The 17561-nt window shown below is 46.8% G+C and overlaps 7 protein-coding genes across 7 annotated transcripts; 4 read left to right on the top strand and 3 right to left on the bottom strand.

Moving 5' to 3' along the window:
• Positions 1 to 86: 86 nt before the first annotated feature.
• Positions 87 to 2629, top strand: SAMD00019534_020900 (hypothetical protein; the record flags this gene model as incomplete). The annotated part of the gene is made up of 4 exons (XM_012902681.1): positions 87 to 368; positions 476 to 606; positions 749 to 1325; positions 2609 to 2629. Coding segments are annotated over 4 exons (1011 nt in total), but the record flags the coding sequence as incomplete, so codon positions are not given.
• Positions 2630 to 2737: 108 nt separating this feature from the next.
• On the bottom strand, positions 2738 to 4765 carry SAMD00019534_020890 (hypothetical protein; the record flags this gene model as incomplete). Its single annotated transcript, XM_012902680.1, has 2 exons — positions 2738 to 3361; positions 3518 to 4765. 2 exons carry the CDS (start codon positions 4763 to 4765, stop codon positions 2738 to 2740), a joined length of 1872 nt encoding a protein of 623 aa, XP_012758134.1.
• A 1296-nt stretch (positions 4766 to 6061) lies between these two features.
• SAMD00019534_020880 (hypothetical protein) lies at positions 6062 to 6844 on the top strand (the record flags this gene model as incomplete). The annotated part of the gene is made up of 2 exons (XM_012902679.1): positions 6062 to 6349; positions 6422 to 6844. The coding sequence occupies 2 exons, from the start codon at positions 6062 to 6064 to the stop codon at positions 6842 to 6844; spliced, it is 711 nt and encodes a 236-aa protein (XP_012758133.1).
• Positions 6845 to 7017: 173 nt separating this feature from the next.
• On the top strand, positions 7018 to 7693 carry SAMD00019534_020870 (hypothetical protein; the record flags this gene model as incomplete). Its single annotated transcript, XM_012902678.1, has 2 exons — positions 7018 to 7477; positions 7539 to 7693. 2 exons carry the CDS (start codon positions 7018 to 7020, stop codon positions 7691 to 7693), a joined length of 615 nt encoding a protein of 204 aa, XP_012758132.1.
• Positions 7694 to 7740: 47 nt separating this feature from the next.
• On the bottom strand, positions 7741 to 10509 carry SAMD00019534_020860 (hypothetical protein; the record flags this gene model as incomplete). Its single annotated transcript, XM_012902677.1, has 4 exons — positions 7741 to 7784; positions 7897 to 8005; positions 8108 to 10308; positions 10386 to 10509. 4 exons carry the CDS (start codon positions 10507 to 10509, stop codon positions 7741 to 7743), a joined length of 2478 nt encoding a protein of 825 aa, XP_012758131.1.
• A 1457-nt stretch (positions 10510 to 11966) lies between these two features.
• On the bottom strand, positions 11967 to 14355 carry SAMD00019534_020850 (hypothetical protein; the record flags this gene model as incomplete). Its single annotated transcript, XM_012902676.1, has 2 exons — positions 11967 to 14208; positions 14282 to 14355. The coding sequence occupies 2 exons, from the start codon at positions 14353 to 14355 to the stop codon at positions 11967 to 11969; spliced, it is 2316 nt and encodes a 771-aa protein (XP_012758130.1).
• A 1067-nt stretch (positions 14356 to 15422) lies between these two features.
• Positions 15423 to 17546, top strand: SAMD00019534_020840 (hypothetical protein; the record flags this gene model as incomplete). The annotated part of the gene is made up of 3 exons (XM_012902675.1): positions 15423 to 16320; positions 16408 to 16744; positions 16835 to 17546. 3 exons carry the CDS (start codon positions 15423 to 15425, stop codon positions 17544 to 17546), a joined length of 1947 nt encoding a protein of 648 aa, XP_012758129.1.
• Positions 17547 to 17561: the final 15 nt, after the last annotated feature.

Raw genomic sequence — 17561 nt, 5'->3', positions numbered from 1 at the left:
TTATCTTGTATCTATCTACTTTATATTATATATATATTATATTATCTACTTATATAACTTATAACTAAATAATTAATAATAACAAAATGGGTAAAGGAAGTGGCGCATCAGCCAAGTCATACCCACCCGTTCTTTACAAGAACATAAAGACAATTAGGAAGTCGCCAAAGCAAATACCTGACACTATCACTTTGGAACAAATCGTCGATTCCCTCCCCAAGGATGTGTTTGAGAAGAGTGAACTCAAGGCCTACTCCTCGCTCCTGCTCACCATCTTCTTCATCGCCTGCTCCATCATCTTTATCAACAAAGTACCATCCTATCTCTACCCAGTCGGTTGGTTCCTCGGAGGTGCTTCAATCACCGGTGTATGTATATGATAATAATGAATGATTGATTGAGTATGAATGAGTGAATGAATGAGTAACTAACTCATCTCTATCACACTTCCACTCTTACCCTCTCAATCAAACAGTTGTTTGTTATTGGAAATGACTGCAACCACAAGTCATTCACCAAGTCACCACTTGTTAACTCTGTCATTGGAACCATTGTTATGCTTCCATTGCTCTACCCATTCCAATCCTGGAAGATTATTGAGAGATTGTAAGTTTATTAAAGTCTAGCGAGTAGCTACACACACAGCCACAGCCACAGCCACAGACACGGAAACACGGAAACACCCCCACGGAAACACGGAAACACTAACATATTGGCCACAACTTCCACATTCACCATACACTTACAGGAATCTCCAATCTTCCAACTCATCTTTCATTAAGACTTGGGCCACCGGAAAGTTGTTCTGGTTGCTAAGCATCTCTAACTGGGCTGGCAACTACTTCAACTTGAAGAAGGTTGAGGACAAGAAGGACAAGGCAAAGGCCTTGTCTTCGATCGTTCTGGTCTACGTGTTTGCCGGTATCTTCTTCCCATTGGTGTTCAAGTTCTTTGGTCTCAGCGGAGTGCTCAACTACTGGTTGGCTCCATGGTTGATCTGCCACTTGCTCGTGTCGACCTTCACCTTCTTGCCCCGTGTTCCCTTCCTCGACCAGCAGGACAAGCCATTGGACAAGCGTTACCTGGTCCACATCACCTACCCCAAGTGGTTCGAGTTCGTCGTCAAGGACATCAACTTTGGCCTTCCCCGCCAGATCGCCGTGACCATCCCTCACTACAACCTGCGTCTCGCCTACGAGTCCTTCCGCAAGCAGTGGGGCGAGTACATTTACGAGTGCACCTTTGAGCTTGACCTGTTCCGCGAGCTCGTCACCAAGTCCAAGACCTTCTCCGACGAGATCTTCACTCCTTTCGACAGCACCCCAATCGCCAAGCCAGCCGTCGCCGAGCCAAAGACCCCAGAGCAGCGTCCACCACGCTCCCTTCCCGAGTTCCTCAAGAACATCAACTGGATCCACTTTGTGCTGCTGACCTCCACCCCACTCATTGGTATCTATGGCATCTTCAACGTGCCACTGACCCGCAACACCCTTATCTGGTCGTTCATCTACTACCACATCACTGGTCTGGGCATCACAGCCGGCTATCATCGCCTGTTTGCCCATCGTGCCTACACTGCCTCCACACCCCTCCGTATCCTGCTGCTGTTTGCCGGCGCCGGTGCCATTGAGGGCTCATGCCGCTGGTGGTCCCGTGACCATCGCGCTCACCACCGCTACACCGACACTGAGAAGGACCCGTACAGCGCCCACCACGGATTCTGGTGGTCCCATCTCGGCTGGTTGCTCATCAAGCAGGACCCCAAGAAGATTGGCAGGTCCCACATTGACGATCTCAACGCTGACCCATGGGTCATGTGGCAGCATCGCAACTACGTCCCAGTCGCCTTCTTCATGGGCATCATCCTCCCAACGCTCGTCGCCGGTCTCGGCTGGGGCGACTGGATGGGCGGCTACTTCTACGCCGCCGTGCTGCGTCTTGTGACCGTGCACCACTCCACCTTCATGGTCAACTCGTTGGCCCACTTCTGGGGCACCTCGCCCTACGATGACAACCACACCCCACGCGACAGCATCATCACCGCCGTGTTGACCTTTGGCGAGGGCTACCACAACTTCCACCACGAGTTCCCATCGGACTACAGAAACGCCTACTGGACCTTTGGTTACGACCCAACCAAGTGGTTGATCAAGATCTGCGAGATCGTCGGCCTCGCCTACGACCTGCGCACCTTCTCCGAGAATGAGATCAAGAAGGGCATCGTCCAGATGAACCTCAAGCTCACAGACAGGATCAAGGAGACCATCCACTGGGGCGTCGACATTGACGAGTTGCCCATCATGACTCACGAGGAGTTTGAGTCCTTCCACAAGCAAGGTCGCAAGTTGATCATCATCGACAACGTCGTTCATGACGTTGAGAAGTTTGTCGACGAGCATCCAGGTGGTGTCAACTACATCAACATGGGTCTTGGTCGCGACGCCACCAAGATGTTCAAGGGTGATGTCTATGGTCACTCCAACGCAGCACGTAACTTGCTCTGCCAGTTCCGTATTGCTCAGTACAAGCCAAAGGCTCAGTAACCGTCCACAATCAATATCATTGGTACGGATAGACATGTCTCCAGCAGGCATAGTCATCCACCCAATCACCCTCCAATAAATGTCCTCATGATGGCAACTCATCTCTCCGGAGTTGTCCCCCTCGTACAAGCAACCAATCAATCAATCTCATCTTATTTTGTTCAAAGGGTAATGGTAAGGGTAAGAGGACATATTTATTGTAATGCCACACGCACTAGACCATTGTAACGACGGTCGACTTCATCTTTCTCAGCCAGCTTGCACCATTCATTGCTTTGGATGCTAAAGAGGTGTGTGCCATGACGACTGCCACCAACAAAGAGGATCGTGCCACCTTGTTTGGGCGCGCTCTCTGCTAGGTAGATCATTGAATGTTTGAATTGAAGATGCTTGGAAGACTTGGAGGTCTTGGGCGAGGGCAGGTTGCACTTGATCTTATTGGCCAGACTGATTGAGAAGAAGTTGTTCTTGGCGTCCAGCACATAGACCAGGTCAGTGCCATCGAAGCAACTGGCAATGATCCACTCATGGAAACCAACGTCGTCGATCAAGTACTGGCAGGTAAGCTCCTGAGGGTTGTAGGTTATAATTGATTGGCATGCGTATAGGTCGTTGTAGCCACTGACAATGTGTACCAGACCATTATGTATGAAGCTGTGGCTGTAGTAACGACACTGACCAATGTCACCAATGCGAGTAAACTCCATCGTATCAATGTCAAACCTATCGACACGAGTCAAATACACTCCTTTGTATAGTCCTCCAACCAAGTATATATACTTTACACCATCAAAGCATGTGCTGATGCCGTAGCCTCCCTGTGTATATGAGAGCGAAGTTGAGGGTTGGCAAGGACAAGGGTAGGGTGAGGGTTGGCGAGGGTAAGGGTGAGGGCAAGGGCGAGGGTAAGGGATGGCGAGGATGTTAGTCTGGTGCCAACATCATGATCATCATTGACAAAGTGAGTAACTTACATCGCCAGTTGTGATTTGACCAAAGTGATCCCACTTCATTGTCATGATTGAGTAGCGTGCAAAGGATGTGGAATCTTCGTTGCCGCCAAAGACAAAGATGTAGTCTTTGGCAGTGACAAGGGAACATGTTGGGTAGTGTCTTTTCTCTCGGTCCGCCTCTTGCTTGGACCACTTGCCAGTTACAATATCATACAGATGGCAACCGTTTGGACCCAATGACAGTAGCTTGTTTGCGTTGTTACTCCTTGTCATCATTCCATTGGCCTGTTGGTGGCCATGCGCCACAACGCCCATGCCCATGCCAATGCCTAGACCGATGCCCATGTCACTGGAGGGGTAGTTGCCATTCTCATCAGAGATCTGACACAACTGGTGCAGCAGGATCTTGATGTCGCGCAGCACACGGTCCTCAAAGCGAACCTGGATAGTGGCCGGTTGCGCGCCAGACAGTGGCGCATTCTCTGATGCCATCACATTGTGATGGAAGTATTGGCAGATGAGGGGGTGGTCGCTCCTCGAGAGGTATGTGTTGCCGCCCTGCTGGATCCATTCATTTACCGTGTGTGACTTGCTCACGGTCTCAATTACACCATTGAGATAGTCCTCCTCGACCACAGCCTGATCAAACATTCGGCTGTCACTTCTTAGTCTGTCCACCACACTATTGTTGACGCCATATATGTTGCCATTGCCATTACCGTTGCCGTTGCCATTTCCATTTCCAGTGCCGCCAATGATGTTGCCGCGTCCATGGACCGACATTAGTATGTTGTTGATTGAACTGATCTCGAGTACGATTGACTGTAGCATGGCAGAGGTCTTCTCGCGCTCTTCCACCAGCGGCCTCTTGACTTTATGCTCCTCCAGGCGAATGAACTCATGGAGGTCGCGGTAGTAGCTGGTGATGGCGCACTCGTTGCTGCGGCTCTGGGCAATGGCCTGGCTGCACAGTTTGAGCTGGCGCCACAGCTCATCCATGCGCTTCATGTAGCCGAGACTGGCGTTACCGCCAGCCACAGCCAAGCCAGCTGCAATAGTCTCGTTGTCATCGATCACATGGCCACGGTGATCTGCGCCCACTGCACAATTGGCACACAGCAACAAGTTACAACTTCGGCATAAGAACTCCAAGCACCTTCCAGCATGACGTATACATTGAGTACTTGTTGGATGATTGTTAGGGCTACTGCCGCCGCCGCTGCCGCCAGAGCTACTGGAACTACTAGTGCTACTCTCACTGCTGGACATTGATAATGGGAGTGAGTTTGGATTGATTGTATGTTTGATTGAGTGATTGAGTGATTGATTGATTGTCCAAGATCCAAGTTATATTACATGTATGATAATGTTTGAATGATGATGTTGAAGATGATGTTGAGTGATGGTGCTTAAGTTGATGATGTTCCCAATACCATGGGGTGCAGGACAAGAATTATGATTAGTCGTGGCGCCTAACCCCCAACTGCAGTGAGGTCACCTCGAGTACCTCACATCATATGATCATTCCAACTCTCTCTCTCTCTATGAGGTCAAGGTAGTGTGTGTTTGTTTGTTTGATTGACTGACCCTGATTGAGTGTGCATGTGTGCGAGTGTTTGTAGGCCTTGGAGATTGAGTTTCAGGCCCCCTACCTTGGCTCAATTTAGTGATGAGACGCACACCCCTCTGCGCTTTGCTGTTTATTTGATTGGATCATTGGTCCAAAATCGTTCAGGAAACGGGTGGGGTTGATGTCTTTACATGAATGGCCGCCAACGTTGAATGAATATGAATGATTGTGAAGTATGTGTTGTCCAGCCATTCCTGGTTAACCGTGACGCCGAAGACACTTCCGGTAATGAATGAAGCAGTGACAGAGAGAACTGGTCCTTGTTTAAGTGTGGTAACCTTCAACGATGTTTACAAGTGCGTGTTGGTGAGTTGTTGAGAATTGTTTGTTGGCACTTGGCAGCGGTAGTCGGAAACAGTAACCCTGTGACTGTTGGGGAGGGCCAATCAACTTCAGTGATCATCATTTCGAGGCCTCCACAACGACTACATTGAGCATGGATAACTTACAACGACTATGGACTAGTCCTAAACAGGGGAGTAAACAGTAAGTTATCCGGGACTTAAATGATGTGATCATCGCAATTTCATCAAGTTCGAGGTCCTTGTGACCTACAAAGAGTGTGTATTCAATGAAGTTGATTGATTGTTTGATTGATTGTGTAAATGTGTCATTGTTGTTAATTGAATTAAGAGTTCAAAGTATCTAAACCTTCTATTTATAAGCCTTGGAAACTTACAACTTGGTCACGATTTATCTAAATATCTGTTTGATCAAATGGTCAAACATTGTCAAATGTGTGTTGTCCCATAAACTATGAATCTGGATTCCAAATTTGGTCTTCTTCTCCTTCCATTTGGGATTCTTTGGAAGTCGTCTTTAACGTTAATGGGGCCGATGATCCTGGACTACTACTATGTACATGAGTCATCATAATGATCATAATGTTAACATAACTATCAATCAATCAAACATATACACAAACATATAACATAATGGAACAATACCTTAACTCAACAGGACTCATTCAATTTGCTTCATATATCCAACAACAACGTGATGAGGATGTTGAGAATACAAAGTTGATTACATCATGGTTCACTGGTACATTCGATAACAAACATACAGGTGACAATGAACAGTCATTGTACATCTACACAGTGCCCAAGTTAGGTGATGGCGGCACGTGCAGTCTAAAGCACGAGACTGAGACCTACAACCTCGAGTCCACCATCGGCACACGCACATCCACCAAGTCCAACATCCTCTCAAGACTCTACTCAGTATGTTATGTTGCAACATACATGCTCGCGACCAAGTATACATTGCACTCACTCATTCATTCAAACAAACAGATTACACTCAACGCACAACAGTTGACAAAGGTTGATTGGATTGGAATATACAAGGTGTACCAGGTCAATGGTGAGAATGCATTGGTCAAGCTTGCGTATCAAGGAGAGATCAGTCGTCCTATATTCCCATTGAATGATTATTGGGAGACGATAAGCAACAACTCATTCGTTGGCATTCATGGCAAGGGCAGGATCATCCAGACGTTGGAGGGCTACGATGGACCTTACTACAACTGCTCGGACAAGGTCAAGAGTGAGCTGTGCATTCCAATCTTTGATCGCAATGACAACACCAAGGTCATTGGCATTATCGATGCAGAGTCGTGGCGCGAGAAGCACTTTGATGCTTCATCCATTCTTGCTCTTGCCAGACTTTGTCTTGAATTGCCACAACTACTCCAAGATGAAGCTCTATCACTTTAAGGTGATAATTAAAGTGAACTTCACTCATCCAATCAATTCAATTAACTTCTGCTTTTCGTGTTCCGCTTGTTTCCGCGAGTTACCGTTTTGTTTCCATCCGCTCGTGTGCTCTTTCATTCATTCATTCTTTTTCAAAGTTATTAATAAACTACAAATAGATATTACATATAATAATGTCCACAGCTAATACAGCTGATATAGATCCAGCAGAGACACCTGCAGCTTCAGTGTCAAAGACTGCTGCCAACACTAACAAGTCAAACAACAACCACAACAACAACAATAAGAACAACAAGGATTCAAACAAGGACTCAAAGTCAAAGTTAAAGAACATTGATTGTTATAAGAGAATGAACTACCTTTATCAAGCTGCTCATCTGATGATGAACCCTCAAACTAAAGTCATTGATTCGACATCAGAGCCAGTTGAGTCTATTGAGAATCAACAACAGTCAACAACTCAAACCCAACAACAGCCACCCAACCAAGTCCTAGCGAGCTTCTATTGCAATGTTGTACATCAGATATCAAGAAGAGCTGTGATCAGAGTCAATTCCTCAATCAAACGTACAGTGTGCAAGGGTTGCTCATCCCTGCTCATCCCAGGAGTCTCATCAACAGTTCGTCTGAAAGGTAAGTCAAAGCTGATTGACATGCCTCAGTTCAAAGTAACTGACATTCATTCATTCAACAGATAACAGAGAGACACATGTTATGATCAAGTGTAATCAATGTGACAAGGTGAAGCGATTCCAGACGAACAAGAATAGAGAAAAGAATGCAAGAAGGAAGCAGAAGAATAAGTTAGATAAGGAAAGAGCATTGGCAAAGGAGTCATCATCATCATAGTCCACTGATGAAGCGAATGGGATACATAGATCCCTACAATACTTTATTTATAATGCTTGCTTGGTAGCAGACTTGGATGGTGTAGTTGCATCTACAATGTGGACAACAAGTGAGGAGCATGTTAGTCAATGATGGTCATTCATTCAATCCAATCAATCAACATGTTGGTGGACTGGCACTACATTCATTCTTTTGGAACATACCTCTGAACGCACCAGTGTCACTCCACTCTAGAGTGTTCTGTGATTCTCCATTGACGTATCGCGGAGCGTATAATACCTTGTTGGACGAGGACAATACTTTCTCCAATGCCTACATACATGCGACGGCGCAGACAACAAACAACTTGTTAATACACAATATACTTGGATACCTCCAAGCACGACTTGGTCTGACTGACTACTATCTACTTACATGCTCCCATAATCTCAAAGTATGCTTTGATCTATCAGTGCCAATCACTTCCTCTTGTAGGATGATCTCGGATATCCATGGTTCTTCTGGGTTGTAGCGGCTCTGTTGCTGTATTATGCCCAGCAGCTGCTTGAACATATGCTCGGTCTTGAGGGCGTCTTCCTTCTTGCGTTGCGCGCGGATTCGTATGTAGCTGTAGAGTACGTAGGCGCCAAACAGGCCGATGAGAATTTGGAGGTTGTTGAGCATCAGTTGCTTGCCGACAAAGTACGTCTGGCACCACAGCGGACGGATGGACTCCTTGACCGTGTGGAGCAGCAGCTCGCCCGATGTGTCGTTGTGTGACACGACAATGCTGTCCAGCATCTTCTCGTCGATGCCAAAGTCGGCGGCGTCGCGTCTGTTGACAATATGATCGATGAGCTTGGTGTAGGCCTTCTCGACGGCGTCCACCTTGATCCAGTAGTGTCGGCCAAACTCCTTGCCGAGCTGCTCGAGGGGCATGTCGAACTGATCGGTGACCTTGCACTCGAACTTGCCCTTGTGCTCACGCAGCACCTGCTCCACATTGCCAAACACTACGTTGAGCGCATCGATGCGCGATGGGTCGACGATGCAGCGTTGCCTACTTCGGACGTAGCCGTCCTGGCACGCGCTGAATGCGCCGTCTGTGCAGATGCCCCTGTCGGGGCAGCGATGGCAAATGATCTTGCCATTGCCATCGAATCGTGGCATGGAGTCAGTGTCACAGTAGGTGACGCTGCCAAATGAGTAGAAGAAGTTGAGCATGACGCCAAGCAGAACGATCCACGCGATAAACGACACGACGATCAATGCGTAGCCAACCCAGTCGTGGTCCTTCAATGATCGCTCGCGTTGAATGCTGCTCACACCTGTTGAGCTTGGTCTCTCATTCGAGGAATACTCGCGTTGTTGTCTTCTCTGTTCGCGCTCGCGCTCTTGATCGCGCTGGCGCTGGCGCTCTCGTTCATACTCTTGCTGGGGGTTCACATCCGCGTCCACATCGTACGAATGGCTACCATTCATATGCTCCTCCTCGTCATAATCAAAGGAGAGGTCGCTGTCAGATTCGTCGTCCTGGTCCTCTTGTGAGAAGGGCTCTGGTGAGGTTGGCAACACTGCGCCAAAGTCATAGTCATTGTCCTCAACAACATCTTGAGGTTCATCAGTGTCAAAGTCAACGGAGAGGTTTTGTTGCGTTGTCTGCGCGAACAATGGTGCCTTTGCCGTCGGTATCTGGTAGTTGTTGTATTGGAAGCCAGTGTTGGACTTGTCAAAGTTGTTGGGCGTCTGTGGATATTCGTGATGGCTGGCAGACGTGGTGGTGTAGCGTTGTGGCTGCAGGACTTGCGTGTTGTTCTTGGCAAACACTGAAGAGGATGTTCTGCCCGGTTGGGGCTGCTGCTGTTGCTGCTGCTTGCTGGCGGGATATGGGGTGGAGAGTGATGGCAGCCTTGCGGAGGATGTGGTTGTTGTTGTCGGTGCCGCCATTGCCGGGTTGGGTTTGACGCGGCCCAGACGCTCCAGACGCTCCAGTCGTTCGGCCTCCCTCTGACGCTCCTTTTCCAGACGGTGGCGCTCCTCCTCCTCCTGGCGGTCCTTCTCGCGCTTGATCCTGTCAAGGTCGGCCAGTCGCTCGGCCTGCTGTCTAATCTCCTTGTCGCGCTCCAGATCGCGATCCTTCTCAAACTGTGTCTTTGCGCCCAGCACTGAATATCTCGCCTTCTTCTTCTTGTCTTTCTGTCTTTGTCTCTCCTCCTCTTCTTCCTCGTCGGCCTTTGAGCGTGCCGTCTGGAAGATGTTCTCGGCCTCTGACGACTTCCTCTTTTGTGAAGGGTTGGGTTTGTTGAGGTAGATGAATGTCGTGTCGCTGTCTTGATTATCCCCACTGGTGCTGCTGCTGCTCTTCTGAGATGATGCGGGTGGCTTCTTTGCTGAGGTTGTCATCGCACCGCCCACAGTTGCCCTCTTTCTAGTATCACCAAGTACACTTCCCGTTCCATTACCACTGTTCTTTGAGCTGGATGTTGTCGAAGTGCCAGCTGTAGTACTTGTCGTCGTCGTCGACGTTGATGTATTGCCAATGATTGACTTTCGTTTCTGTGCTTTAGTATCATCTTCATCATTGTCATTGTACAATGTCGTTGATGATGTCTTCTTTGATGATGACACTCCAGTGTCTATTGAGTTTGAATGAGTTTGAGGAGTCAATGATTGTGCAGCAATAACTAGTACTTGTTGATTGTCCAATACCAACCTTTATCTGATGCTCTTGAGGTTGTTGATTGTCTGCCACTACTTGAACTTGGGGCAGTACTGGACCTCTTCTTCCTGATAAGCTGTTGCTTTACATCGCCTTGTAGTAGATCATTATCATACATTTTTCAACTACTATTTCTAACTTTTACTTACTTAATACTACTCAATCAATAATAAGTAAGTAGAACAAGTATATATATATACTTTATGTATGTGTTATAATAGTATGAATGAATGATTAGATGAATATTTGAGTGTTGGTGTGTTCGCGCCAACTTTGAAAGTTGACAAATGAAAGATGGGTTGATGTTCGTCTCGTGTGGTGTGTCAAACCAAATGATTCATCACAATCAATCAACTTTGGATTCATTCCAATTTGGGTATGTTTATGAATAAGTTATTTTATTATATAAATAGTAATATTAATAATTATTATTACAATGAATGAACTGGATATGGGATGAGATGTTAGAGGAACTTCTTGCCACAGTCGGAACAGAATTTGGCACCATGGGCTGGTTTGTGACCGCATTGACTACAGAAGTTGGGCGTCACAGAGTATGATGGAGAGTATGAAGTATGTGTGGAGGTTGTTGATGTTGTTGGCTTGACATATGATGGTGGCATTGGTGGTGGTGTGGACCTAGTAGCTGGCTTTGACAATGATACTGTTCCAGAAGATGCCGATGAGCTGTGAGCGGGAGGTGGCCACTTTCCGGAAACAGTTCCACCTGAACTATGTGATGATGATGATGAATAAGTTGATGATGGAGTATGATGTGGAGTCGAAGAATGAGTACTCGAGTATGTTGAGGAGGAGGATGAATGTGATGGCTGTTGTGAGAGTGGTGTCCAACGTGAGGAGAATGATACTGAGCCACCGCCACCACTTCCACCAGAGTGATGATGATGATGATGAGAAGGCGAAGAATGATGTACTGTAGTATGATGATGAGCTGGTTCCTTGTGATGATGATGGACTTCCTTGTGATGATGGACTTCCTTATGATGATGGGCATCCTTGTGATGATGGGCGTCCTTGTGATGATGGGAATCCTTATGATGAGTTGTTCCCTTGCTTCCGGCATGGCACTCATCAACAAACTTCTCAAAGAATTTGGTCACAGGGTCTTTCTCCTTATGATGATGCTTATCATGATGATGATGTTTATCATGATGATGATGATGGTGATCCTTGCAGTGATGGTCGCAGCATTCGTGATGGTGTGTCATCTTATCTTATCTTGTTATTATTATTATTTATAAGTACTAGTTGTATAACTATGCCATATATGAAAGTTACCAAACAACTCCAACAAACAATCACATCCATACACTCTAACTTAACTTTCACACTCTGTGACCAGAGATATGTTGATGGCAAAGAACCCCCAACTTTCCAGAAACGTGATCACCACCCATCACTGTTTTCAAATAATTTAGAGGGCACCTCAACTAACTTGGGGTTTGAAAAAAGTGATGGTTTTCACGATGTCCTGGATGGTGTCAACTATTCCGTCACAAAATATAATATAATTGGAATAGTTCCAGTGATTAATTGTTTGATGTTCCAAGGATTTTATTCAATTTGAACTTCTGTCGAAGTCGCAGTTGTGATTGTCGAAGATGTTGAAGTTGAAGATGTTGGACTATGATCAAAGTGAACGGGATACCTTGATAGGTACTTCATGACAGTTTGTTCAATTTCTTCCAGTTTCTCTGGTGTGAGCGGTAGCCACTCTCGATCCTCGATCGACTCGATTAGTTGGTGCGTTGATTCATCCATCAATCTCGTATCGATTTTGTATAATATATCGCGTATCTTTGATAAGTGTACATTTGGTCTGGGTGCCTCTTTTCCATTCATTATCGTAATGAATATCCTCAATTGCAACTCTGTGAGCATTCGATTGTTTGGACTATGTTGCCGTTGTTGTTGTTGGAGTGATCTCACAATGTCCAGCACCATTTGATGATTCTTGAGATTGTTGGGATGTCCAAAGTAGTCTGGATCGTTTGAGATGATGTCCACGGCGAGCATGGGCAGGTTCTTGTCGGCAAGAATCCTAAAGATCGCCGGGTACAACGAAGACTTGTAATTGACCTCGCCAAAAAAGTCCAAGAGATGCTCCAGTTTGGTGTCGTTGTTGAGGCCATGAATATAGGCGTAGAGTCGCATGCCAGCCGTGAGCATACTCTTGCTCTTGCTCTTGGTGGGCGTATTCTTAAGGTAGGCCGCTGCCGACTCTGGGTTCTCGCGCGATACCCTGATGAACTTATAGAGTGATGTAAACTCTGGCAGGCTTACCCTATCACACATCATTGCCATGTACTCCTCGTGGTAGTGTCCATCCTCGATACTATGCTCTGCGGCAATACGGTGCACCCATTCCTCGACCTCCAATCTCCTCTGTATCATGGCGAGCATTAGGCGCATCGCCACTTGTTCTCCTCCCGCGCCAAACAGTCCACAGAGTATTGAGTTGAGCACGCCAACATTTTGAAAGACCAATGCGGGGATGTTGTCCTTGAGGTATTCCCAGCCAACAGAGAGGTTCTCGCGAACAAAGTGCGTGTATGTATGTTGATGGAAGATTATGCATCGAGCAAATTGTGGCGCTCTTCTGACAAAGTCCTGTGAGATCGACAAGTATCCGGCATTGATCACCGTCCGCAGTATGAATGTATCATGCGGCAACTGTCCATGGCTAAAGTCCTGCTCGATGGCATTGATGATGGGCAAAAACGATTCGTTCCCCAGCAAAGCCTCGAGACGGTCGCGCTGCTCATTAGGTTCGTCGGGCAACAGAGTTACGCCATCCATCGATGGCACCTGTCCAATCAAGTCCACCATTGTCCTCGCCAAGCTGAGCTTGGACTCATCAGATACCTGTCGAGGGAGGGTCCCACAGCAGTATTCGCGTAGTCGCTTGATCCACAACTGTTTCAGATCTTTGGCGTTGGGCGCAGTGTTGTTGATCTCGTGATATATTATGAACTGAGTGAAGATCGCATGTGAGGGCTTGCAGTCCAGCAAGAAGCATTTGGCGTACCATTGCAGTGCCATTGGGTAGTTGTGAATGATGAGATAGAGCTGAATGATACGTCCAATGATGTGCGTTGTTTCAATGCCAGGCTTTGTCAACAGCTTCTCGAGTCGCTCGACGAGATTATATAGGCCGCTCTCCTCGCTAAACACTATCAATGCCGGCAGGACGTTGTGATCGGGGTGGCTACAGTCCAACATGCTCTCCAGCTCGCCCAAATGATCACCACCCGCGTCAGAGATGCTATTGAGGCGCTCTCGTACACCCTCAGTCTTGATCTGCACGCCCATGTATGCGGTGGTGGCTGTGAATGCCGCTCGATGAGTCTGATTAAAGAGTAATGATATGAGCTCCGTGTAAGCACCAAGCGCCAGGTATCGTTCGCACAGTGCTGGTGATCGATAGAGAAGCTGCATGGCAACCAGCAGCGAGCTGGCATGCTCGGGGCTGTAGGGTTGATTGACAGCAGTGTGGGCAAAGGTCATTATAATCTGTTGTAGACGTTGTATTGTTGGCAATGTTTGATACAGCTTTGTTTGTAGCGTCAGTGCCTTATCTACACTCTTCTTCTGTAGCTTGTTGAGGTAGGCTGTTGTGGCATCCACAAGCGACACAAAGTCAACACTCTGATATGATTCCTTTGTCTTGAGCAATGTATCAATGCGAGCTATCAAGTCTTCAGCCATCTTAATAGTGGGCGTGTCCATCAAAGATTGATGTCTAATATCCTCGGCCAGTACTCCAATATTCTCTTTCATTATAAGTTGTCTAATCCTTTGTTATTGATTGATTAATTAGTCGTGAAGCTCATCTCACCCTGGGTAGCGTGCTTGTTCACTTTACATACTCTTCGCGAGTGAGCTTGCTGTACTTCTTCTGGCCTGGGTCTACGATAGGCATGTTAATTGAAGGAGGAGGCATTAAGTCATGTTCACACATTGTAACGAGTTGCTCCAATGACAGATCACCAACATGTTGTGGTAAAGGATGTTGTTGCTGTTGTGGTTCATGTTGTTGCTGATGTTGTTGTTGTTGATGATTAGTATCAATGATAGCTTCAGTTTGAGTGCTTCTACTAGTAGTATATGAGCATCTTTGTTGTTGTTGTTGATGGCGATGCAGATTTGAATGAATGTTGTTGTTTGAGGTATGTCTCAATTGACTACTACTACATTCCCATAAATTATAATGAATGTTGATACTACTACTGCTACGTCGAATAGCCACATATAAGTGTGGCGGTAATACAATGGTCAATCTTATTAGACTTGACATACTATATAATAATAATCAAATTGTCATTAATGATATCTCTTTCAAAATTTTGATGGACTTTGATCATCGTTTTTCCAAGAGTAAAGAAACAACTAATAATAACTCTAATCACAACCTCTAGGTCAGATCTTAGGGAAATAACATGATTATAATTCTTGAAGAATGGACTACCCAATCCATCACACACTCGGGGATTGGTGGTTTCCCTATTATAGAAACCAAATATTAATAATATAGTAGAGGTATTAGAATTATTATTATTATTTGTTTAAACAAAAATTTAGATATTATTTCATTAAGTTTGAAAAAATCAAAATCTTTGATGGTACATCACACACCTTCAAGCAATCATTCAAGATAACACACACTCAAACACAGCTCTTACATCAACATCACCACCATTTTGTGTATTATAATTAGAAGTATATATATGTATCGACAAAGATAGATAGATAGATAGATAGACATATATATATATATATATTCAAATAGTGAAGTTACAGAGAGATACTTTGCGACTTGAGACATCATCTTATCTGATTGACTAATTGATTGATTGATTGATTGACAGAGACAACTTGGAACCAGAGTGCCATTTGTGGTGGATACAGACAGACGAGAGACACATAATAAGATAGACAAGTGACATACAGATAGTAGTTTGATATACATACATACATACAATTCAATCAAGAGAGAGAGAGTTAGATAGGATGTCGGACAATGTAAATGAATTGCTCGTGGTTGTAGAGCAAAAGGATGTCTCAAAGGTCAAGAAGTTGTTAAAGAGCGGCAAGACCAAGGTGACAAAGATGCTGACGTCGTTTGATAATTATGGCACGTCGCCACTGACGTCGGCCATCAAGAACAATCAGGAAGATATATTGGAGATGCTGCTCAACGCCTTCAGGGACACCAAGACCGACATCAACATCAAGGACAAGAACGGCTACACGGCGCTGCACCAGGCCGTCGCCGCCAACGACCAAATCCTCATGCGCCTGCTGCAGCACGAGGGCATCAACGTTGACGTGTGCAACGACGACAAGAACACGCCGCTGCACTACTTCTGCCAGAACTTCCGCTCGCCCAACTGCCAGGACCCCTTCCAGATCTTCCTGTCAAAGCACGTCAGTGTCAACGCGCAGAACAAGAACGGCGAGACACCCCTGCACAAGGCCATCTTTAACAACTCGATCAGACTGCTCATGGTGAACCAGCTGCTCGAGGCGCACGCCGATGTCAACCTGCTCACCTTCAACCAGGAGTCGCCGCTCCACTACGCCGTGTATCTGGGCCGTGCCGATCTGGTGAACGTGCTGCTCAAGGCCGGCGCCGACGTCACCGTCGTCGGCACGTCCAAGAAGAAGCGTCCCTACGAGCTGGCCGTCCAGGAGGGCCACAAGGAGATGGCCAACAGCATCAAGAAGTACGAGGACCTGTTCGCTTGGCTGCAAGAGCACGGTCTCGAGCAATACAAGAAGAACTTTGTCCAAGAGGAGATGTTCATAGACGTTCTGGGCGACATTGACGAGACCATCCTCAACAAGATGCAGATTACAGCAGCAGGTCACAGACTAAAGATATTGAAGGCAACTGCATCACTTAAAAGTAAGGAAAGTTGTGATCACAAGAGCGGGCGGGCACGCATCTTACTTACATCTCCTCTCTCCTCTCCCCTCTGCCATCCACAAGCAGAACAGCATCCTGCAACATCGACCACTACTACAAGCACATCTACAACATCGACCTCAAGCACTCACTCTCACCTGTTGGATGGTGATCTCGACTTTAGGGTATCGGACACGGCCGACTACAGTGGATTGAAGGACTCGCTGCAACAGCTCAAGCACATCACCGAACTGAACATTATAGAGGATGGCGAGATTGAATACACCGAGAAGCTAGGTGCCGGTGCCTCGGGCAAGGTCTACAAAGGATTGTACAAAGGAAAGGCAATTGCCATCAAGGTGTTAAAGTCAATGTCCGAAGAGAAGGACATCGAAGAGTTCAAGAAGGAGTTCCAAATCATGAGGTATGTGGATGAACCTTGGACAATCCAGCAACGCATGGTCCTGGTCCACACTCACATCAACTAACTCAATCAATCAATCAATCAACTTAGTGCAATTCGATCAAAGTATGTTGTACATTTCTATGGAGCAGTTGTGGAACCAAGACCATCGATGGTGATGGAGCACTGCGCCAAGGGCAGTTTGTACCATGTGATGAACAATGATCGCCTGGACATTGGCTGGGAGAAGTTGTTTAAGTTTGCCACCGAGATGGTGCGCGGCATCGAGTGTCTGCACGGCTGGAACCCACAGATCGTGCATCGCGACCTCAAGTCGCTGAACCTGCTGGTCAACGACAAGTGGGAGGTGAAGGTCTGCGACTTTGGCCTGAGCCGCTTCAACACGGGCAGCAACATGGAGACGCTGGCCAAGATGCGAGGAACGCTGGCGTTCTGCGCGCCCGAGATCTACTTCAACGAGCAGTTCTCGACCAAGTGCGACGTCTACTCGATCGGCATCATCCTCTGGGAGCTCGTGACAAGAGTGGTACACAGCAGATACGAGCGACCATTCTCTGAGTTCTCAAATCTGCATCACGACTACCAAATCATTATCCAGACAGCGAAGAAGGGACTAAGGCCCACGATGCCCGACTGTCCGCCCAAGTTTGCCCAGCTGATCAAGGAGTGTTGGGACGGGCAGCCTGACAAGCGACCCAACTGTGCAGCGATCCTCAAGCGACTGGCGGAGCTGGAGTTTGACTTCAACGCTCATCAAGATCTCTGGAACAAATGTATTAAGAAGCTTCCAGCCAACGAATGAGAGAGGTCTAGGTAA

The sequence above is a fragment of the Acytostelium subglobosum genome (assembly GCF_000787575.1).
Source record: "Acytostelium subglobosum LB1 DNA, scaffold: scaffold3, whole genome shotgun sequence".
NCBI classification, from domain to species: Eukaryota; Evosea; class Eumycetozoa; order Acytosteliales; family Acytosteliaceae; genus Acytostelium; species Acytostelium subglobosum.
This window is presented reverse-complemented; position numbering and strand designations above follow the sequence as displayed.